The sequence below is a fragment of the Carcharhinus amblyrhynchos genome, chromosome 14 (genome assembly GCF_965287045.1).
Source record: "Carcharhinus amblyrhynchos chromosome 14, sCarAmb.v2.hapA, whole genome shotgun sequence".
NCBI lineage: Eukaryota > Metazoa > Chordata > Chondrichthyes > Carcharhiniformes > Carcharhinidae > Carcharhinus > Carcharhinus amblyrhynchos.
In genome coordinates this window covers 62,967,066-62,992,189 of record NC_137337.1, presented here as the reverse complement: position 1 = coordinate 62,992,189, position 25,124 = coordinate 62,967,066, and the positions used below count along the sequence as shown (strand labels likewise).

Here is a 25,124-nt window from a genome sequence, read left to right as displayed (position 1 = left end):
GCTTGGTTTGTTTCTGCCAGTGGGACAGGACATATCCAAGGATGGTGATGGTGGTGTCTGAGACATTGAGTGTAAGGTATGATTCTGTGAGTTTGACTATGACTAGTCTGTGAGACAGCTCTCCGTGTTTTGACACAAGACCGCAGATGTTAGTAAGGAGGACTTTGCAAGGTCAACAGGGCTGAGTTTACCATTGTCATTTCAGGTACTAAGTTGATGCTGGATGGTCCACCTGGTTTCATTCCTTCTAGGCTTTCAAGTGATTTTGATTCAATTCAGTGGCTTGCTAGGCCATTTTGGAGAATATTTAAAAGTCAATCACATTACTGTTGGTCGGGAATCACAAGGGTCAGACCATGTAAGGACGGCAGATTTCCTTCTGTAAAGGATATTTATGAACCAAATGGGTTCTTCCGACAATCAACAATGGTTTCCTGGTCATCATTAGATGTTTAACTCCAGATTGTTACTGATTGAATTCAAATTATACTGTAGTGGGATTCAAACCTGGGTCCCCACATCAATTGCATACAATTCTGGCTGCCACACTACCAGAAGAATGTGAATGCTTTAGAGAGGATACAGCAGAAGTTTACCAGGATGTTGCCTGGTCTTGAAGGTATTAGCTATGAAGAGATGTTGGATAAACTCGGTTTGTTCTCGCTGGAATGACAGAGGTTGAGAGATGACCTGGTAGAGGTTTACAATATTATGAATGGCATGGATAGAGTAGATAGTCAGATGTTCTTTCCTAGGATAGAAAAGTCAAGTACTAGGGGACATAGGTTTAAGATGCATCAGGAAAATTTTGGAGGAGGTGTATGAGGCACAGAGGGTGGTGTACGTTTGGAACGCACTACCCGCGGAGGTGGTGGGAACAGGTACGATAGCAGTATTTAAGGGACAACTAGACGAATACATGAATAGGATGGGAATGGAAGGATACGGACTCCGTATGTGCATGTGGTTTTAGCTTAGGCAGGTATCATGATCGGAACAGGCTTGGAGGGCTGAAGGGCCTGTTCCTGTGCTGTATTTTTCTTTGTTCTTTGTATTACTCTGGAATACTAGTCCAGCGACAATACCACTATGATACTTTGGTTGCAGTCTTGTCTTCAAGTTAGAAAGTGCTGTGTTCAAGTCCCATTTCAGACACTCCAGTGCAGAAGAAAAAGTAAACAAAGGCTGTGTCTACCATCTAAGGTGGGCCTGAAGGATCTAATGACATTATTTCAAAGAAGAGCAAAGAGCCATCCCCAGTGCCCTGCCCAATGTTTACTCCTAACCAACATCACTGAAATATATTGCCTGGCTATTTATATCATTGCTGCTTGTGGAATTTTGCTATGCATAAATTGGCTACTAAATTGTCTACATTATAACAGCTACTAACTACACTTCAAAAACTACCATAGTGATTGTAAACCACTTTTGGGTGTCCTGAGGTTGTGAGAGACACTGTATAATTACATCTTTTTGTCTCCATTGTTGTCACCGTTCCTGTAAAACCATTGAAAATAAGAAATAAAATATATATTATAAAATATATATGTATAATAGAGTTGTTGGCTTCTCACATTGCCTTTCAGAAAATAACAGAACGTTTTGACAGAGACAGATCAAAGCCAGCAAACGAGGATGTGGCTGAGCAAGTATTTTTGATCACCCAAGAGCACATCCATCTGACCTATCATCGCGAGGACGACAGGATTACAGCACTGAAGCGAGAGTTCATTCTCCCACCAAACTTGTTGCAAAAGGATGACCAAGAGGTTAACATGGAACAGATTGTCATCACCTTTGAGGTACAGCAATATAGTAACTGTGTAGCAAAAATTGTTCTTACTTTTATTCTCAGAATTTGGGCAGCCTTGTCCTGGCCCCAACTGACATCTCCCTGTTTTTCTGCTGCATCCCTTAGCCCAAGTTGTCCCTGTAGTGGGCGGACGTCTCCCTCCTCCTCAGCAGCCAGGTCTACTGGCTGTATAGTGAAATCCGTTACTGCGGAGTGAAGAGGAATGAGAGAGAGACAGACAGTCAGTAAGATTATCCATCCCATGCTCATTCTCTCCCTCCCAACAACCCGTGTCCCCAGGAGTAGGGACATTGGAAACCCAACTCTACAATTGGCTGCCAACCTTTGTCACATCCCTGTCATAGTGGGCACGGAGAACACACAGTTATATGGTGCACTCACTTGGATGTTTGTTGCAGTGGCTTCCAGGAATGGCTTGCAGTTCAAACAGACATTGGAGAAGCACACTCATGACTACCATGAAATGGGTTCCCATCATAGGAAGCACGGCAGAGTCTGTGCAGTGAAGGAGCCGTGTTAACACCTGTGAACTCCCTTGGTTGGAACAACAGCTGAAAGTCTCACAACACCAGGTTAAAGACCAACAGGTTTATTTGGTAGTAAACACCACTAGCTTTTGGGGTTTGCCCCTTTGTCAGAGGAGTGGGAGTTCTGATCACAAACAGAGCATATAAAGCACACACAGTTTACAGAATACTGATTAGAATGTGAGTCTTTACAGCTAATCAAGTCTTAAAGGTGCAGATAATGTGACTGGCGATAGCATTAAGCATAGATTAAAGAGATGTGTATTGTCTCCAGACAGGACAGTAAGTGAGATGTTGCAAGCCCAGGCAAGTCATGGGGGTTACAGATAGTGTGACATGAACCCAAGATCCCGGTTGGGGCCATCCTCAACCAAGGCTGAATGCTCGTGACATCTGATCTTCAGGTAAATGTTCTCCAAGGCGGCCTTCACGATATACAACAGCGCAGAGTCGCTGAGCAGAAACTAATAGCCAAGTTCTGCACACATGAGGACAGCCTCAACCAGAATCTTGGGTTCATGTCACACTATCTGTAACCTCCATGACTTGCCTGGGCTTGCAACATCTCACTTATTGTCCTGTCTGGAGACAATACACATCTCTTTAACCTATGTTTAATGCTATCTCCACTTACATTGTCTGCACCTTTAAGAATTGATTAGCTGTAAAGACTCACATTCTAATCAGTATTCTGTAAACTGTGTGTGCCTTTGTATGCTCTGTTTGTGATCAGAACTCCCCACTCACCTAACGAAGAGGCAAATCCCAAAAGCTAGTGGTGTTTGCTACTAAATAAACCAGTTAGACTTTAACCTGGTGTTGTGAGAATTCTTACTGTGTTTACCCCACTCCAACACTGGCATCTCCACATCATGGAACAATAGCTGCCAGACCTGCAGCTTGTTACTGTTAGTGGAGCCTGGAGTGGAATGTCAGCAGTCAGCCACAGAGCCTGTCCAACAGGCAGATGGCAGAGTAACCGTAGCAACACCAGTGGGGTTGGGAGTCAGCCTTGTAAGCAACCCCCTGGGGGTTGCTCAGCAGCCAGGGGAATGTGCACAAAACAAGCTCCAAGCCAGCAGTGACCCCCGACCACAAGGCCCACAGACCGACTCCTTTCACACAGCTGCACCAATGCAGAATCCCACCCCACCCTGCACCATGGCAGGGACCGACACACACCAAACCCCTCCGATTGCCTATTTTGTGTGCAAAGCAGCTGTCTCCATGAAATGGGGGCTGGGAAGATAACAACCTGTTTGGCATGAGCGAAAACCTGACTTTATGCATCTCACACTACCTGTCCAGCTCGCCATGCTGATTGATGGGCGTGGCAAGGTGGTAAGATCATGCCCAACATCTGCAAACTTCTCAATCGTGCCCTGTAAATTTAAGTCTAAGTCATTGATATGTACTACAAAAAACAACGGGCCCAGTACTGAACCCTGCAGAACCCCACTGGAAACAGTTTCCAGTCACAAAAACACCGATCAACTTTTATTCTCTGACATTCCTGGATCCAACTTATCATGTTACTTGAACCCCAGGGCTTTAACCTTTTAGACCAGTCATGTCATGTGGTCAAACACCTTGCTGGAATTCATGCAGTCTACATCAAATTAGCTACCCTTATTGATTTTCCTTGTTACCTCAATCAACTACCCCTGTTCTGTCAGCACCATTGTTGGTGCCTAAAGGCACTTACCATATCCTAACACTGTCCTTGTCTATTTTCAACTGTTAAGGTTGCTGAAAGTCTGGCTGGCCACTGTTAAACCTGCAAAGCAGATTAAATCAGAGGTTGCCAACCACATTAAGATATTTAAATCACCAATCCACCTGCTGCAATAGAGTTAGCTGTCAGCTCATTTCCCCAGAAGCGGACGGGCTGGGGTTCGATTTTCAGCATTTGGAAGTTTTAACATCTAACCTGACCCTAAACCACCTTAAAATTAACCGCATTTGTGGCCACTGTAGTTTTTTTCCCTTGTACTTTTATGTAGCTGATATGGTCATTAGTTATTTTCTATCCTCTTAGGAGGATATCTAAACCTGGAAAAAAAACAATAGAGGTGCTGACATTAAAGAAATTCATCTATTTTTACTGTCCTGTAGGTTGACCCAGAGGCGAAGCCTTGTAAACATGTGGTTCTATATCATACTATGATGAAACTGTTGAAGACACAGGCTGCGTCGGTGCAAAGCGTTAGAGATTCAGAGCATGAGGTTGTATCTGGTCAACATTGACTTTATTTGTTAAGATTAAGACATACATTTATTATGTGTAGTATCAAAGTTTCAATTTGGAAACGAGAATTCGTCTTGCAGAATCACTGCTCCACCTGAGAGGAAATGTTCAACATGGAGCAAAAGCTCCATCTCGGCTTTTCTTTCCACGTTCAAGCAAATGGATGGATCAATTAGCAGGCGTGCAATGAATCTGGGCTCTCCCTAGACCTGCACAACTGCTCTTAAATGCTGTAGGTTTCAATGTGCCCACCATCCTTTACTCTTTAACTAGACCCTTTCAACTCTGACTTTGGCCAGAGTGCTTTATTGTTTACACCCTGGTCCTCTCCTCATTTCTTTTATTCCTTTCGCACCTATTTTCAAAACTAACTCAAGAATGGAAACCTTTAATAAAATCGGAAGAAGTGCTTCCTAATATAATTTCTAAACAGCCTAGCTGTAATACAAAATGAGATACAATATAGGGACCCAGTTTGTTTCCAGCCTTGGGTGACTATCTGTGTGGAGTTTGCATGTTCTCCCCATGTCTGCGTGGGTTTCCTCTGGGTGCTCCAGTTTCCTCTCCCACAGTCCAAAGATGTGTGGATTAGAAGGATTTGCCATGCTAAATTGCCCCTTAGTGTCAGAACGATTAGCAGGGTAAATATGTGGAGTTACAGGGAAAGCACCTGTGTGGCATTGCTGTTGGTGCAGGCGTGATAGGCCAAATGGCCTCTTTAAAGTGCAATTTTAGCAATTTTAGGAAATCAGAACACTCAGAGGAAACCGACACAGATGAGGGGAGAATGTGCAAACTCCAAACAGTCACCCAAATCCAGAATTGAACCCAGGTCCCTGGCATGTAAGGTAACAATGCTAACCACTTTATAGCTGGACACTTAGTAAAACTCAAAGTAATTGGGAAGAATTTGCATTGTTTTGTGAAGGGGAAATCATATTTCACCAATTTATTGGAGTTCTTTGATGGAATAACGTGCTATGGATAAGGGGGAGCCTATAGATGCACTGTACTTGCATTTTCAGAAGGCATTTGATAAGGAAACACATCAAAGGTTATTGCCAATTGGCATGGAAAGAAGATTGACTGGCTAGCAGAAAACAGATGAACAAATGGGTCTTTTTCTGTTTGGCAGGATGTATCAAGTGGAGTCCCAAGGGAATTGTGCTAGAGATTCAACTTTTTACGATTTATGTCAATTACTTAATAGAGGGGAGTGAAGGCATGGTGGCCAAATTTGCAGATAGAACATAGAACATTACAGTGCAGTAAAGGCCCTTTGGTCCTTGATGTTGCACTGACCTGGGAAACCAATCTAAAGCCCATCTAACCTACACTATTCCAATATCATCCATGTGTTTATCCAATGACCATTTAAATGCCCTTAATGTTGGCGAGTCCACTACTGTTGCAGGCAGGGCATTCCACACCCTTACTACTCTCTGACTAAAGAACCTACCTCTGACATGTGTTCTATATCTATCGCCCCTCAATTTAAAGCTGTGACCCCTCGTGCTAGCCATCACCATCTGAGGAAAAAGGCTCTCACTGTCCACCCTATCTAATCCTCTGATCATCTTGTGTGCCTCTATTAAGTCACCTCTTAACCTTCTTCTCTAACGAAAACAGCCTCAAGTCCCTCATAAGACTTTCCCACCATACCAGGCAACATCCTGGTAAATCTCCTCTGCACCCTTTCCAATGCTTCCACACCCTTCCTATAATGTGGTGACCAGAACTGTACGCAATACTCCAAATGCAGCTGCTCCAGAGTTTTGTACAGCTACAGCATGAATTCATGACTCCGAAACTCAATCCCTCTACCAATAAAAGCTAACACACCATATGCCTTCTTAACAACCCTATCAATCTGGGTGCCAACTTTCAGGGATCTATGCACATGGACACCGAGATCTCTCTGTTCATCCATACTACTAAGTATATTACCATTTGCCCAGTACTCTGTATTCCTGTTACTCCTTCCAAAGTGAATCATCTCACACTTTTCTGCATTAAACTCCATTTGCCAACTTTCAGCCCAGCTCTGCAGCTTATCTATGCTCCTCTGTAACCTGCAACATCATTCCGCACTGTTCACAACTCCATCGACTTTAGTGTCATCCGCAAATTTACTAATCCATTCATCTATGCCCTCCTCCAGGTCATTTATAAAAATTACAAATAACAGTGGCCTCAAAACAGATCCTTGCGGCATTTTGCTAGTAACTGAACTCCAGGATGAACATTTCCCATCAACCACCACCCTCTGTCTTCTTACAGCTAGTCAATTTCTGATCCAAACTGTTAAATCACCCTCAATCCCATGCCTCTGTAATTCTCTGCAATAACCTACTGTGGAGAACCTTATCAAACACTTTACTGAAATCCATATACACCACATCAACTGCTTTACCCTCATCCCCTCTTTGGTCACCTTCTCAGAGAACTCAATAAGGTTTGTGAGGCACAACCTACCCTTCACCGTGTTGACTATCCCTAATCAAATTATTCCTTTCTAGATGATTATAAATCCTCTTATAATCCTTTCCAAAACTTTGCCCACAACATAAGTAAGGCTCACTGGTCTATAATTACCAGGGTTGTCTCTACTCCCCTTCTTGATCAAGGGGACAACATTTGCTATCCTCCAGTCTTCTGGCACTATTCCTGTGGGCAATGACGACATAAAGATTAAAGCCAAAGGCTCTGCAATCTCTTCCTTGGCTTCCCAGAGAATCCTAGGATAAATCACATCTGGCCCAGGGGACTTATCTATTTTCACACTTTCCAGAATTGCTAACACCACCTCCTTAATGAACCGCAATCTCGTCTAGTCTAATAGCCTATATCTCAGTATTGTCCTCGACAACGTTGTCTTTTTCCTGTGTGAATACTGACAAAAAATATTCATTTAGTGCCACTCCTATATCTTTGGACTCCACGCACAACTTCCCATTACTGTCGTTGACTGGCCCTCATCTTATCCTAGTTATTCTTTTATTCCTGACATACCTATAGAAAGCTTTAGGGTTTTCCTTGATGCTACCTGCCAAAGACTTCTTTAATAAACCACGGTTCCCTCGCTTGACCACTTCGTCCCTGCCTGACAGGTACATACATATCAAGGACACGCAGTAGCTGTTCCTTGAACAAGCTCCATATTTAAATTGTGCCCATCCCCTGCAATTTCCTTCCACATCCTATGCATCTTAAATCTCGCCTAATCGCATCATAATTTCCTCCACCCAGCTATAATTCTTACCCTGTGATATATACCTATCCCTTCCCATTGCTAAAATAAACATAACCAAATTGTGGTCACTATTACCAAAGTGCCCACCTACCTCCAAATCTAACACCTGGCCTGGTTCATTACCCAGTACCAAATCCAATGTAACCTTGCATCTTGTTAGCCTATCTACATACTGTGTCAGGAAACCCTCCTGCACACATTGGACAAAAACTGACCCATCTAAAGTATTCAAACTGTAGTGTTTCCAGTCAATACTTGTAAAGTTAAAGTCCCCCATAACAACTACCCTGTTACTTTCACTCCTATCCAGAATCATCTTTGCAATCCTTTTCTCTACATCTCTGGAACTTTTCAGAGGCCTATAGAAAACTCCCAACAGGGTGACCTCTCCTTTCCTATTTCTAACCTCACTTCATATTACCTCAGTAGACGAGTCCTCATCAAACATCTTTTCTGCCACTGTAATACTGTCCTTGACTAACAATGCCACACCTTCCCCTCTTGTACCACCTTCCCTGCTCTGACTGAAACATCTAAACCCCGGAACCTGCAACAACCATTCCTGTCCCTGCTCTATCCATGTCTCCAAAATGGCCACAACATCGAAGTCCCAGATACCAACCCATACAGCAAGTTCACCTACCTTATTCCAGATGCTCCTGGTGTTGAAGTAGACACACTTCAAACCACCTTCCTGCCTGTTGGTACACTCCTGCAACCTTGAAACCTTATTCATGAAATCACTACTCTCAACCTCCTGTACACTGGAACTATAATTCAGGTTCCCATCCCTCTGCTGAATTAGTTTAAAGCCTCCTGAAGGACATTAGCAAATTTCCCCCCAGGATATTGGTACCCCTCTGGTTTAGGTGTAGACCATCCCGATTGTAGAGGTCCCACCTACTCCCGAATGAGCCCCAATTATCCAGGTATCTGAATCCCTCCCTCCTGCACCATCCCTGGAGCCATGTGACCAACTGCTTTCTCTCCCTTTTCCTTGCCTCGCTAGATGGTGCACAAGTAACAAACCAGAGATAACAACTCTGTTTATTCTAGCTCTAAGCTTCCACTCTAACTCCCTGAAGTTCTGCCCTACATCCCCATCCCTTTTCCTACTTATGTCTTTGATGCCTATGTGGACCACAACTTGGGGCTGGTCCCCCTCTCCCTTAAGGGTCCTGAAAACACGATCTGAGACATCACGGACCTTGGCACCTGGGACGCAACACACCAACCGCGAGTCTCTCTCGTTCCCACAGAATCTCCTATCTGTCTCCATAACTACAGAGTCCCCAATGACTAATGCTCTACTCCTCTCCCCCCTTCCCTTCTGAGCAACAGGGACAGACTCTATGCCAGAGACCTGTACCCCGTGGCTTGCCCCTGGTAAGATGTCACAAAGATATGTAGGAAAGCATGTTGTGAAGATGAGACAAGGAAGTTGTGGGTGAATATCAATAGGTTGAGTGTGTGACAGCGGATCATAATGTGGGAAAATGTGAAGATGTTCATTTTGGCAGGAAGAATATAGAGGCAGAGTATTACTTAAATAGAGAACGACTGCAGAATTCTCAAGAAATGTTCTTGTGAATGAGTTGCTAAAGTTAGTGTGCAGATACAGCAAGTAATTATGAAGAAGGCTGATGAATTACGATCCTTTATTACAAGAGGAATTGAACATAAAAATAAGGATGTTACGCTTCAGCTATGCAGAGCTTTGGTGAGGTCACATTTTGAATACCGTCCAGTTTTGGTCTTCTTATTTAAGGAAGGAAATGCATTGGAGGCAGTTCAGAGGTGGTTTACTGGATTGACACCTGGATTGAATGTGCTGCCTTATGAAGAAAGGTTGGACAGACTGGCCTTGTTTCCACTAGAGTTTAGAAGATTGAGTGGGTGACTTGATGGAAATATATAAAAACCTGAACAGTATTGACAGCGGATAGAATATTTCCTCTTATGGGTGAGTCCTGAACTAGGGCTTACTGTTTTAACATTAGAGCACCACCTTCTTAGAACAGAGATTAGGAGAATTTTTTTCTCTCAGAACTCTCTGCCTCATTGTGTATTCTTAAGACAGGGGTAGATAAATTCTTGTTGGGCAATGGGCTAACAGGTTATTGGGGTAGAAAGGAATGTAAAATTTGAAACACAAATAAATCAGCCATGATCTTATTGAATGGCTCAAGTAACAGAATGGCTTACTTCAGCACCTATTTCATATGTTCATATGCTCATCTGTCTGGCCTTCTTCCTTTTGTAAACTTAAGCTCATTCAAAAGTCTGCTTCCCATACTCCAAACTGCAGCAAATCTAATTCACCCATTACCCCTGCTGACCTATCAGTCTGAAACTGCTTCAGATTTTAACTTCTCATTCTTCTGTTCAAATCCTTCCATTAACTCACCCGTCCCCATTTCTCTGATCCACCCCAACTTGACAACCCTCCATCGTATCCATTGTTCCACCATTGGTGGCTGTTCCCTCAACTGCGAAGTTCTGGTATTAAATCTTGTTTGATTGTTGCCCAGTAAAGTGCCTTGGGATGGTATATTAAGTTAAAGGAGCTATATAAATTTTTTTGAAATTTCTGCAGGAGAGCTGGAAAATCTCTTGAAAGATATGGGGTGAAATTCTCTGGCTTCCTAGTCACATGTTTCCTGCTGGCAGGAAGTGACACATTGTTTGCTAGCGGCGGTGTTCTCTGGTTCCGCCCTTGTCATTGGGAATCCCCATTGATGTCACCTCGCGCCAGCGGGAAATTTGTGGGTGAGGGTATGCTACTGGCGGGGTCACACCCGGAGAATTCTGGCCATAATGGCTTATTCTGACCTAAGTTAGGCATGATATATCTCAGACTGATAACACTTCCTGCACCAGTATGAAACCCATCATTGATATAATGGCATCACCCACCATAATCTTGATTGAGTTTGATTATTGCCTGTGAATGAAATTCACATAGTATATTTTTCATCCAAATTAGCCAGGGATTACCAAAGTTCTTTTTGAAGTGCGATCACTGTTGCAATACTGGAAACATAGCAACCAATTTGTGCACATACAGCAGTGTGATGAAGAACACAAGGTCTGTTGTAGTGCTGTTGGTTGGGGTATAAGTATTGGCTGGGACACAGAGAAAAGCTCAGTTGTTCTCCTAACCAGTGCCATAGAATTCTTTATGATCATAAGACCACTAGAAATAGGAAGAGGTGTAGGCCATTTGGCCCTTCAAGCCTGCTGTGCCACTTAATAAGAACATGGCTAATTTAACACTCGCTAAATCCGCTTTCCTGCCTTCTCTCTGTCATCCCTAATTCCCCAACTAATTAAAAACCTTTCAATCTCAGCCTTGAAAATGTTCAAGGATTCGGCCTCCATAGCTTCCTGGGGTAAAGAATTCCAAAGATTCGCCACTCTTTGTGAGAAGAAATTCTTCCTCAAATTTATCTTAAGTGAACACCCCCTTATTCTGCGACTATGCCCTCTGGTCTTACACTCTCCCATGAGCAGAAACATCCTCCCAATATTTACCCCGCCAAACCCTTAAGAATTTTATACTTATATCACCTCTCATTCTTCTAAATTCCAACCTGTCCAATCTTTCCTCATATGGCAGTCCCTCCATCCCCAGGATCATACTAGTAATCTCTTCTGTACTGCCTCCAATGATAATATATCTTTCTTTAGAGACCAAAACTGTTCACTTTATTCCAAATGTGACCTCACTTGTACCTTGTACAGTTGCAGTAACACCTCTTTATACTCCAGCCCCCTTCAAATAAAAACCAGCATTACCAGGCCGCAGGGTGACACACTGGTTAGCAGTTTTGCCTCACAGCTCCAGGGACCCGGGTCTGTGTGGAGTCTACACATTCTCCCTGTGTCTGCATGTGTTTCCTCTGGTGCTCCGGTTTCTTCCCACGGTCTGAAAGATATGCTGGTTACGTGCATTGGCCATGCTAAATTCTCCCTCAAGGTACCTGAACAGGCGCTGGAGTGTGGCAACTAAGGGATTTTCACAGTAACTTCATTACAGTTGTAATGTAACCCTACTTGTGACACTAATAAATAAACTTTAAACTGAGAGACCTCAGTTGGGATTTTCTGGTCCTGGCCAGAGTCCTATTGCAACAGGAGCCTGGAAGATCCAATTGGCAGAAGAGGCCTGAAAATCCCACTCCTCAGCTTTAAAGTCTCATCTAAAAATCAACACATCCAGTAGTACAATACTGGAGTGTCAGCCTACATTCCGTGCTGAAGTCAATAAAAAAGGACTTCAACCCACAGAGGTGAGAATGCTTCCCACTGAACCACATCTTACCAGTGAAAGTAAAATCTGTAAATAAGGGTCATTTAGACACAAAAAACACAAATTTTGCGTCAAATATTATGGCTGTACTTCAGTGTGTATCTTTCTATGCAAGCAATAGATCAGTGCATTTGTAAAAACAGTGGCATAGGATTGCAGAGAACCTATTAAATGCTGGATATGAACTTGGTTTTCCAACCCCAGTGTATGTACAGGACAGGATTTAAAGTTAAAGAACATTCAGTTAACAGGTGATCATTATTATGTTTAAGATACGTGCATTTCTCAAGGACAGGGCAGACGAACGCAAGGCAAATGAACTGGTAATCTCCGTGTACGACACAGAAAGAAATGAGAAGGCTAAAGAACATAGAAAGGAGCAGGTAAGTGTAAACAAATTATCCCAAATCTGCTTCTGCTCAGGAAGTTCAAGCACCTCCCAATATTGGTGTTGCTATCAACTTGAGAGTGTGAAATGCTCATATTTATAGCACTCATAAAGGTTTCAGTGAATCCCATGCTTCTTGACCTGAAGGATGGTAGTGCTGTGAAGTGAGATTATTCTTCTCTTTTAATGCCAGTATCTAAAATAAAATTAGCAAAGGCAATTAGACAGTCAAAGGGAACTAAATCATTGTGGAGGAAGACAGATGCCACAGTGTTATAAGAGCAAGAGATTCAATTAGGATGCATACTTGATCAAATTAAACAAGTAGCTGTTAACATAAATTAGTGAATGATTGTGCCACCTAGGGGCAAGGCCAAAAGAAACCTGGAAGTGGTTTGAGACACAGCATTGACCACTTAGGTAGCCATTGCTGAGCAGAAATTAACATAGCAAATGGATTACTGAGCTGTGACAGCAAATCAGTACAGGCTGAGATTTGCCATCCTAGGCAGGCCTCACCATGGATACTACATTCAATTCAGATGACCAAGCGCCAAGGGAAATATCCAGAATAATTCCCTTTTAATAATAGATTTAAAGAGACAATTAGCTTCATTGTTTCAAAACATTGATCCGAAGATTATATGCAAGTCTCTACATCGTAAACATGTAAAAAAAACATTCATGGGAATGTAAGCACAGTTTAATGTCTGTTCCTATTAAATTGTTTGAAGATAGTTAATTAAAGATCCTCTAAGAGATATTCTTTGTAACTGTTATATATATCATTTTCTTTTCATTGGGTGTTTTATGACTTTTAGATCATTGAACAGTTTATTAGTCAATAATGCAATGGGGGAGGGGTGAGCAGTGGCAGGGCAGGGGGGACTTTATGTCCACTAACATTCTGCCTTTGTTTCCTATCTTTGTCCTTCCTAAGATCTTTTCTCTATAATCTCTATAGTGAAAGGAATATATTCTCTTATTTATAATGTAGTATTATTTATAATGCAGGGAATCCTCTGTATTCCCTGGCGTGACAAAAGGTCATTTAAAAGCAGCTAAATTGGGCCATATAGAATCCTTTTTTAAAGTGTTACGTAACTAGTTAGGATTGAAATTTAGGCCCAGAAAATATAGGATGACGTTGTTGAGTGGAAGTGACTCTATACTTACAAACAAGGCAAGCAGGAGTGAGTTATGACAACATGTGGCTCCGTGTGACAGAAAGGAGAGATTCTGTCCTGTGTGAAATGAGGGCACTTCTGTACTATATTTTGCCTTGACTTTAAGCAGACAAGGGTCGTGCAAATTATTAGAATAAGCAACGTCCTCTAAAGGAAATATTTAAAATCCATACTAAAGCATCAGAGTGTCACTGCTCCGGTGACTGTTATAAGCGTAGATTAGAAAAATGATTTAGCAAATGCTGAGCATGGGATATCTCATTAGCATAGTTAATTTTCCAGTTGCTTTGGTGACAATTTAGCATGGGATGCTCTGATTATGGGCTAATATTTCCAGTTACTATGGTGACAATTGAGTATGCGTGTCTTGATTAAGACCCAATGACCTGGCTGCCCTGGTGACAACTGACTGGGGAATGTCTTGATTCCTTAGTGACACTTCACTGATGCCAGGTACATTTGAGAAAGTGATGCCCTAATTCATGTTGCATGATCCCGTTGGTGTGTTGACAGCTAAGCATGGCATACCTCGAATGGAGTCCAATATTCCCTTGTTGTGGTGACAGTTGGAGAATTGTTGCACAACAGAATACTAGAAATTACAGAGCATTCCATGAGCTTTTCGACAGTGTTAAGATCAGGGCGAGGCAGCAATGTGATTATGCAATGTAACATAGTTCCATGGGGAGTGAGTTCCTATGGTTACAGATTCAGCTCTCCACCGTAATTGCTGTGGAAGGAAGGTAGCTCTGTGGAGAGTGTTCTTTTTAATCATGACCTTGAGTGTGATGCTTCTAGTGGGTGATGGAATTCTACTGGGAGTCTATTTACAATTCATTCCCAATATCCTGGAATCATGTTTTATTCATGACTTCATAGACAGCTAACACTTCCTTCAGAACTGTTTATGGAAAGGGTGAATTGTCAGGTGTTGATTTGGACCGGTGCTCTGATTGCTTTACTCTATGTACTGGACATTAAACATTAAACTTGTTCCATTTGATTCATGTTGTTTTACATTTAAAACTCTCTGTTGTAATTCACATGTTGTCAATGCACTCTGATGCTTTACATATGAAATGGATCTTCTAACTTATCTATCCATTTGCAATTCCATTGAAGACAGTTGCTAAATATTTAAATTTTAATTTTTCCCCAATCATCTGTTTGTTATAAGAGCGAGTTGTATTATAGGAGCTGCTCCCTAATTTGATTTTCTCTTCTCGTGTGAGAAGAGTGGGCTATAGTTCCACAGGCACCAGTAGCCATCACTGCCTCAACTAGCTATGCCCCTCCGAATGGGTCAGTGCTAGACATTGTGGGCACAATCTAATGAAAAAAATTGCAAGTGTCAAATGAGCAAGAAAACGGGAAAGTTCCAGATCTGTTTTTTAGGCGAGTTTGAAAATGCAATCTTCTGACACTCTGTCACTATTTTGGACAGGAGTGCTATTCTCACCAGTTTTTGGGGGAGGGGGGGCAGAGCTTAAGCTCACTGGTGAAGCCAGATGCAGACTGTTCAGAGCACCATTGCACAGGTGCCCCAATCTCCCATTGTTGAGAGAATGTTGCGGAATTATTTCTGCAAAGACATCTCCACCATCCCCACTCCCATCATCAGTGGCAGTGTGACCCCCCCATGACAACACATGTCACCTGCATCAGAGCACCGGAACCCTCCCAATGAATCCCCCATCACGACCCAGTCTGTGGCCCCCCTGCAATGCTGGTCTCCCACCACCCCCCCCCCCCCCCCACCCCCCCCACCCCCACCCCCACCCCGCCTATCACTTCCTGTGGAAGTCAACCTCCCCCACCAATCACATCCTGACTCCCTTTACTGATCTCCACCACCCCCACTGATCAACCCCATTGTATAGCCTATCTATCTATCAACCTCCTTCTGCAAAACTCCCCCCACATAAGACCCCAGTGTTGTTTTCTCTCTTGCATCCTCCATGCAGAGCTCCCCCCTTGCCTGCCCATTACCACCCCCACCCTGCAGAGCTCCTCCTAGTTTTCCCCCTTTGTCATCGCCCCACCCCCACTCAGGCTCCATCCCCACTCAAGCTCCACATCTTGGCGCTTTCCCTGGCACAATTGAAGAAGGCGCCAGGGGCACAATATTGATTGGTATTAAGCACAGTTATGAGTTGCAGTGGATAATTGTCAACATTACCACCTTGGCAATGCTCTGCCCCAGGTAGAATCCATTGCATTGTTTTCAGTGCCAATAGAAATGGGACGAGTTCTCCAATGACATGTTTGTGCACTGTGAGATGCCTAGGTAGTGAAGCTGGAAACTATTACCTCTTCTTTTCTAATTATGCCTTCCATTTACATTATGCAAACATTTTATTCCCCAGAAACGGTTAGAGGAGGAACAGCGAATGCGGCGTGCCGAAGAGGAGCTTGATTACCTTGCACCCTTCCTTGCGCGGCTTGGACAGCCCAGAAGAATTACAAAGAAAATAGCCATGACACTCAGGAATGACTGCCTGATGGACATGAAGAAGGGGTTGATTGATCAAGCCAATCGTATCCAAAGTCGCTTTGAGAAGGTATTGGGCATCCTTCCACATACAATGCTATTCACTCTCTCCCACATAATGTTTACTTGAAGACCATCAGGTCCGTCAGGCTTGTCTGCAGACCCACATCTGCATATTCTCACACAGTCAGCACTGATTTCATAGAATCATAGAATCCATATAGTGCAGAAGAAGATTATTCGGCCCATCGAGTCTGCATTGACTCTCCAACAGACTTTCTTACCCTGGCCCTATCCCTGTAACCCCACATATTTACCCAGCTAATCCCCATAATCTCCATACCTTGGGACACGAAGTGTCAATTTACTATGACCGATCCACCTAATCTGTGCAAGGAAACAGGAACACCTGGAGGAAACACATGCAGACATAGGGAGAACATGCAGACTCCACATAGACAGTGACCCAAGGCCAGAATTGAACCAGGTTCCTGACACTGTGAGGCAGAAGTGTTAACCACTGTGCCACCGTTCCGCCCTTACTAATGTGGTGCCCTTTCAATCATGATAGTCCAAGGGCTTTCACTTGCTGCTTGGAAGCTGCAGCAGCTCTGATTCCAAATGGCATTCTCTTACTTTGTTTTGCTGGTGATCAGGAAGTGAAAGGGAACTCCACTGAACTTCCATTTAGGTTGCATCTGATGAAATATGGCAGTAAGTGGAGACAGAGAGTCATATGAAGCTGGCAATCAGTTAAAGAAATGCCAATAGCCTCAGAGCTTCTTGTAGTGACTAGAACAATGACTTACATTGATATTAGCACTTTTTAATGTTGTATGACCAACAAAGGAGCTGAAACCAACTGTAAAGCTCATTATTGCAAAAGATCAGCAGTGTCAGGCTTTTTTCATTTAATTTGATTTTTTTCCCAAACAGCGCACTACTTTGCAGCCAAAAAGTGTAGCCAACCAATTAATATCACAGGCATTCACCCCAAGCTGGCCAAGATAGAGATTTAGCCAAATTCTACCTTACCACCATCTCTGTCAACTTCTCCACAGTTGCTATGTTATCCAACTGCTTATCTGACATCCAGTCTCTTCATAGCTTTGATCTCATATCCATCTCCGAGATGATTTTCTGATTGCATTTACACACTGACACTCAGACTGCCTATTCCCACCTCTGTAATGCCCAATCGCAGCCTTGCCTCAACTCTTCTGCTGCTGAAATTCATTTAGTATAGACTTGACTATTCCAATCCTATTGACGCTCCTGGCTGCTCTCCCTCATTTCATCCTCTGTGAGCTGGAGTTCATCCAAAATTTTACTCTCTATGCCCTCCCTTGCGCAAATCCCTGTGCTCGCTGACCTATACTGGCTCACAATTGGCTCAGTTTTAAAGTTCTATATGTGTTTTCAAATCCGTCCATGGTCCAACTCCTTCCTATCTCTGTGATGTACTCCACAACGCTCCAAAATCTGTACGAATGCAAAATACTGCAGATGCAGGAGATCGGAAATAAAAACTGGAAACGTTGGAAATGCTGAAATAGTCATCACGACCTGAGATGTTGGCAGGAACTTTTTGGCTGTTCATTGCCTGTGTTCCGTGAGTGGGGGTTCTGTGGGAGTTCCATGTGGGGTGATGTTCCATGGCGGTGGGATTGTTGTGGGCAGAGGTGTAGAGGATAAAGATGTTGAAGAGGGTGTTTGGCAGCGTGGTTTCTCTGTTTAATTGCTTGTATCAAAGGGTGCCCTGATCTTTTAAAACCAAAGTTGCTGGCAGAGTGACTGCTTTTGCTGACTTTCCCACCCACTTGGGCCACTCTGCCTATTTTTGGGGAAATTCCACCCAATGTGTAGACTAACTAGATTCCTCTTCCCATTAACTGCTATGCTCTTTCTTTCCAGGAGGCCCAGGAGCTGCAGAGTAAGCAGCAATGGTACCAACAGAACCAGATATCTATGACCAAGGAAGATGAACAGGCCTACTTAGCCTACTGCTCTGAGGCTATGTTCCGCATTCACATCTTTGAAATGCGCCTCAACAAGTAAGGATTCTCATTTCACCTCTTCTGATGCTGTTAATTTACTGGGATAGAATTGCACTGATACCAACATCTCTTCACAATTTCCTTAGTGAGTGTTAAGAGGCTAGTTAACCATGTTTGGCACATAATTCAAGTCTCATCCCACTAGATGGCCATCATGCAAACCTGCCTGATTTGCATCTATTTGACTGGAGCCTTTACCGTGAGCCATAGAACCAGATATATCCCTGAGAAGGAAAAGCACAACTTCACAGAATAAACAGCCCTGGGCAACAAAAGAGATAAGGGACAGCATAAAACTAAAAGAAGGGGCTTATAAAAATGCAAAAAACATCACAGATCCAGCCAAATGAGAAAGATACAATGACAACAAAGGGTCACAAAGCAGTTTATAAGAGCTACCAAAAGGGATTATGAGATGAAAGTTACAAGGAACATAAATATCAATAAGAAATATTACAGTTACATGAAGGGAAAGCAGGTGGTCAGGAGCAATGTCGGTCCCCTAAAGACCTTAAGTGGGGACGTTGTCAATGACTATGGGAAAATGGCAGACATGCTGAATAATTACTTTGTCTCAGTAGAAAAGGAGAATAGCTTACTGGAAGTCCCAAGGAAATTAACAGTGGTTTGGGGACAGGGTTTAAATAAAATTAATGTAACTGAGACATGGATAATGAGGAAATTAATGGAATTAAAGAACGACAAATCCCCAGGACCTGACTGTTTTCATCTGAGGGTGTTAAAGGAAGTAGGAGAGCATATAGTAGATGCTGGAGCTATAATCTTCCAGAGTTTCCCAGATTCAGGAGTCTTCCCTCTGGATTGGAAAGTTGATCACATCCTTCCGCTTTTTAAGAAAGACTAAAGAGGATGCCCAGGGAATTACAGACCAATTAATTAGCCTAACATCTGTGGTGGGGAAATTATTGGAGTTTATAATCAAGGATAGGGTAACTGAACGCCTCGAAAATTTTCAGTTAGTCAGAGACATCCAGCATGGATTCATGATAGGTAAGTCATACCTAACAAATCTCATTGAATTTTTTGAAGAGGTGACTGAACATAGAACATAGAACATTACAGCGCAGAACAGGCCCTTCGGCCCACGATGTTGCGCCGACCAGTTACAAAACAATGACCCACTAACCTAAACCAATCCCTTCTCGTCCATAAACCTATCCACGGATCTCTTAAACGCCCCCAAACTAGGCGCATTTACAACTGCAGCAGGCAGGGCATTCCAATCCCTCACCACCCTCTGGGTAAAGAACCTACCCCTGACATCCGTCCTATAACTACCACCCCTTAATTTAAAGCCATGCCCCCTCGTGCTAGATTTCTCCATCAGAGGAAAAAGGCTATTACTATCCACCCTATCTAAACCTCTAATCATCTTATATGTTTCAATAAGATCCCCTCTTAGCCGCCTTCTTTCCAGCGAAAACAACCCCAAATCCCTCAGCCTCTCCTCATAGGACCTCCCCTCCATACCAGGCAACATCCTGGTAAACCTCCTCTGCACCCTCTCCAAAGCCTCCACATCCTTCCTATAATGTGGGGACCAGAACTGCACACAGTACTCCAAGTGCGGCCGCACCAGAGTTGTGTACAGTTGCAACATGACGCTGCGACTCCTAAATTCAATCCCCCTACCAATAAACGCCAAGACACCGTATGCCTTCTTAACAACCTTATCTACTTGACTCCCAACTTTCAGGGATCTATGTACACATACACCTAGATCCCTCTGCTCATCCACACTATTCAAAGTCCTCCCGTTAGCCCTATACTCGACACATCTGTTATTCCTACCAAAGTGAATTACCTCACACTTCTCCGCATTAAACTCCATCCGCCACCTCTCGGCCCAGCTCTGCAACCTGTCTAAGTCTTCCTGCAAACTATGACACCCTTCATCACTATCTACCACACCTCCGACTTTGGTGTCATCAGCAAACTTACTAATCCACCCAACTATACCCTCATCCAGATCATTAATAAAAATTACAAACAGCAGTGGCCCCAAAACAGATCCCTGAGGCACACCACTCGAAACCGAACTCCATGACGAATATTTACCATCAACCACCACCCTCTGTCTCCTATCCGCTAGCCAATTCCTGATCCAATTCCCTAGATCACCCCCAGTCCCATACATCTGCATTTTCTGCAGATAGTGAGGTAGTGAGGTAGTGAGATAGTGAGATAGTGAGGTGAGACTGAGGTAGTGGACAGGGGATTGTCTATAGATGTTGTTTATATGGACTTCCAGAAAGCCTTTGATAAACTCCCACAGACTGTTAGCTAAGGTTGAAATCCACAGAACTGAGGGCAAATTACTGACAGCTGGGAAATTTGTTGAAAGTTGGGCAACAGAAAGTAGGGATAATAGGTACACAAATTGGCAGCATGTGACTGGTAGTATCCCCCAAGGATTTGTGTTAGGGCCTCAACTATTCATATTATTTTGGGATATGGGCATTTGGTCCAACATTTATTGCCTATCCTGAGAGCATTTAAGAGTCAATGCTGTGGATCTGGAGTCACACGTTAGCCAGACCAGTTAAAGTGCCAGGCAACGACCATCTCCAGCAAGAGAGATTCAATGGCACTGAATCTCCCACAAACTTGGAGGGGGGGTGGATGTTAATCACTTACCAGAAACCACTACCATCTACAAGGACAAGAACAGCAGATACCTGGGAGTATTGCAACCTGGAGGTTTCCCTCCAAATGACTCATTATCCTGACTTGGAAATACCCTTTCACTGTTGCTGGGTCAAAATCCCTAACAGCCTTATGAGTGCCACAACAGTTCAAGAAGACAGATCACTAACACCTTCTGAAGAGCAACTAGGGATGGGCAATAAATGACGCCTACATCCCATAAAATGAATTTAAAAAGAAACATCCTAGGACTGGAATCATTGACTTCCTGCAACTACGACCAATTTCCTTTGTGTCATGTATGATTCCAACCAGTGGCCTTCAGTTTGCCTTCTGATACCCATTTATTCAAGTTTTGCTTGAACTCCTTAATGCCATACTCAGTCAAAACTTGCCTTGATATCAAGAGTACTTACTCACTCTCATCTCACTTCTTGATTTTAATTTTCTTATCTATGTCTAGACTAAGGCTGTAATGAGATCAGGGGCTCAGTGGCCCTGGCGGAACCATTGAAACCATTATATAAGTACATGTTGTTACCATTATACCTGCATTTCCTACACCAATTATGCGTATGTGAGGTTGTCAAGTTAGTGTTAATTTGTGACATGTTACAAACTGGACCTGTGTCTGCTGCAAATTGGCTTTACACTGCCCAAAACTCATTTCATGTTGGGCTCTTATCACTAATGGTTAGAGTTGTCTATCCAATAAGTTTGGACTGGATTTGAATCTGACTGTCCATGATGATCAGCCATTATGCTCATCAATTACCCATGATTTAAGAATGAAATTAATTAAAGAATTAAGTTAATTGGTTCCCATCCACCTTCAAGTATTGAGGTTAATACTGCAGCTCTTGACTCATTTACCCCTTCCCATATTTTGTCACAAACATCCAGAGAACGCTCATTCAGTTTTTCTGGGACAATAGGCTGCATTGGGTCACTGTTGAAATTCTGAGTGTCCCGCTTAGTGAGGGTTGTCAGGTATTGGTGTACCTTCCCATCCAGTTGGCAACCTTCCGTCTTCAGACACTGCAGCGATACCTTTATGTCGAGCCTCTCCTCAATGGTGTGTCCTGGCGATGCACTTCTTCTGCCAGATGAAAGCTTGAATGATGATGGGCAGCTCCTTGAGGAGTCTCCATAACTTTTTGCAGACATTGCCCATACCTGCTCAAACTCTGGGACTTTGTTGCCTCCCGCCGTAGCTCTCCCCCACCTGGAGTAGTACAAGGAGCTGTAGCCCAGGAATCCACTCCTCCAACAATCCCATTTCAGGGGGCTGGCAGAGGGATGGGATGTGGCTGCCGAGGTGATCATGATCAGCAATGGTGCTGGGTGACAATTTCACGAGTTAGCTCATCATGTGGCGGCGAGTATCTAGCTTGTGACCAATGCTATCTGTGAACATAAAATGGTTCTGCTCAGACCTGACATCACTTGTGGTCTCAAGGCAGTTGTGTGGTGAACTCCCATCTGAGGGTATCCCTGCTGGAATGGAACTTCACATTAGCCCCAAGCCCTGACATCCCCCTCAGGGGCTGGAGCCCCACAGTCTGAGCTGCCTCAGGGAAATGCCCTCTGTGTCTTTTGGCACTGCATGGAGGGGTTTCCTGTATGGGCTGCTGCTGCTGCACGCCCTTCACTTCCGTACCTTCACATGTCTCCCAGACCCACCTTGTTGCTGTCGGGTGGTGGAAGTCCCCGTTGGAGGTCCTTCTGGGACCTGGGATGGAGAGTGTTGCACGGAGCAGTTCCATACAACTGTAGATTACACCAGTTCACAGACTCCCAAGATATCTGCCCCTTTTGTGGTCTTGTGGAATCCATGGACCATGTTTATATGGGGTGTTTTAGGCTGCACTCCCATTTTAGTTTCTTAAATAACCTTTTGTTACAGTTTTGTTTGTTGTTCAGCCCCACATTCCTGATCTATGGGCATCTGGTGCGGAGGGAGCAGGAAAGGCAGAGGGCCTCCTCATGAACCTGACCTGAGCCTGGCCAACTTTGCAATTAACTGGTCCAGACAGTGTGCAACTGACTGTCTGCCCATCTACCATGTCTACATTCATGGCATCATCGAGGCTTTCCATGCCCATTGGGCACCTTAGGGACTGTGTTGTATTATTGATCCTGTTAATCACTCATCAAGTCTTATTTGTGTTTTGTTCTTGTTTTGGCCAGTTCCCCTTTCTGGCTTTGTCCCTCAGTTTATTTAGTTTAGTTTAATTATTTAATTATTTAAATTATTTAGTTTAATTATTTAAACTAAATTTACATCTCAACTTGTTTACAGGCACAAAGAGACGGCACCACTCAAGTATCTAGCCCTGGAAGAAAAGATTCGCAAGGACCCACGGTTGGCCAAGAAATTAAAGAACTGCTAAATAAATTGAACAATGGAAATCAGAATCCAGGGAAAATTATTTGCAACAATGCTTTTTCTGTTCTCCAAGCCCACGTTCAAAATCCAAAAAAAGGTTTCCCATGAATGATTTAACAATGCTTATGTTTTAGCTATATGAATTGGTAATAAAGTTTTGAAATGCTGTCAGTCTGCGTATTGCCCAATTGAAGAATGCCAACTGTCATTTACAAATATTCACAGAGGAGAAGCAGCACTTTCAAGCACTGTCCCTTTCACCTAATGAAGGGGCAGCCAGTGCTCCAAAAGCTAGTGGCTTTTGTTACCCAATAAACCTGTTGGACTTTAACCTGTGTTGTGAGACTTCTTACTGTGTTTACCCCAGTCCAACACCAGCATCGCCACATCATCACCTTTACCTAGTTCCCAGCATGGCCATGTAAAATCCCCACATCTGTTATGGACATTGTGAAATACACTTATTTCTCTTTTCCTTCTTGTTGTTGTTTGGATCCAGAAATGATTGCTGTTTTGTTGAACTTGGTTTCAGCTTTCTGTGTAAATAGTCTTCCAACAGACGGGAAGGTTTGTTAAGGGTACTGGGGAGAGTTTAAACTAGAAAGGTTGGAGGGTGGGAATCAAATTGAAGTGACTGGGAGAGAGGAGGTTAGCTCACAAATAGAGAAAGCTTGTTGACAGTGTGAGAAAGAGGATAGGCAGGTGATAGTGAAGGGGAGTGCTCAGACCGAAGGTTCGAGATGTGTTTATTTTAAAGCAAGGAGTGTTGTGAATAAAGTGGATGAGCTTACAGCATGGATCACTACTTGAAAATGTGATGCGGTGGCCATTACGGAGACTTGGGTGACTCCGGGACAGGACTGGTTACTTCAAGTGCCGATTTCAGATGTTTGAGAAGGGACAGGGAGGGAAGCAAAAGAGGTGGAGGAGTGGCACTGTTGATCAGAGATCATGTCACAGCTGCAGAAAAGATGGATGCCGTGGAGGGATTGTCTATGGAGTCTCTATGAGTGGAGGTTAGGAAAAGGAAGGAGTCAATAACTTTACTGCATGTTTTCTATAGGCCACCCAGTAGTAACAGGGATGTTGAGGAGCAGATTGGGAAGCAGTTCCTGGAAAGGTGTAATAATAACAGAGTTGTCGTGATGGGAGATTTAAATTCCCCAAATATTGTTTGGAATCTCCCTAGGGTAAGAGGGTTAGATAGGGAGTTTGTTAGGTGTGTTCAGGAGGGTTTCTTGACACAATATGTGGATAAGCCTACAAGAGGAGAGGCTGTACTTGATTTGATATTGGGAAATGAACCTGGTCAGGTGTCAGATCCCTCAGTGGGAGAGCATTTTGGAGATAGTGATCATAATTCTATATCATTTACAATAGCATTGGAGAGAGATAGGATCAGACAAGTTAGAAAAGTGTTTAATTGGAGTAAGGGGAATTATGAGGCTATCAGGCAGGAAATTGAAGGCTTAAATTGGAAAGAGGTTTTCTCAGGGAAATGTACGGAAGAAATGTGGCAAATTTTCAGGGAATATTTATCTGGAGTTCTGCATAGCAACGTTCCAATGAGACAGGAAAGTTATAGTAGGTTACAGGAACCGTGGTGTATAAAAACTAGAAGAAATAACAGAGGTACTTAATGAATACTTTACTTCAGTATTCACTATGGAAAAGAATCTTGGTTGTAGTGCAGACTGCAGACTGAAAAAGGTTGAGCATGCAGATATTAAGAAAGAGAATGTGTTGGAGCTTTTGAAAAGCATCAAATTAGATAAGTTGCCGGGACAGG

General features: G+C 43.3%; 1 protein-coding gene across 2 annotated transcripts in view; it reads left to right on the top strand.

Moving 5' to 3' along the window:
• Nucleotides 1–23,698, top strand: part of ccdc135 (coiled-coil domain containing 135) — a 99,866-nt gene extending 76,168 nt beyond the window's left edge. Inside the window, exons 13-17 of one of the 2 annotated variants that reach the window (XM_080202037.1) lie at nt 1,590–1,805; nt 12,429–12,539; nt 16,098–16,292; nt 18,137–18,276; nt 23,249–23,698. In XM_080202037.1, coding sequence (XP_080058163.1) covers nt 1,590–1,805; nt 12,429–12,539; nt 16,098–16,292; nt 18,137–18,276; nt 23,249–23,339 — 753 coding nt within the window. In that variant the 3' untranslated portion in view covers nt 23,340–23,698. The remainder of the gene's footprint in view (nt 1–1,589; nt 1,806–12,428; nt 12,540–16,097; nt 16,293–18,136; nt 18,277–23,248) is intronic. The other variant, XM_080202038.1, reaches the window with a different exon arrangement.
• Nucleotides 23,699–25,124: the final 1,426 nt, after the last annotated feature.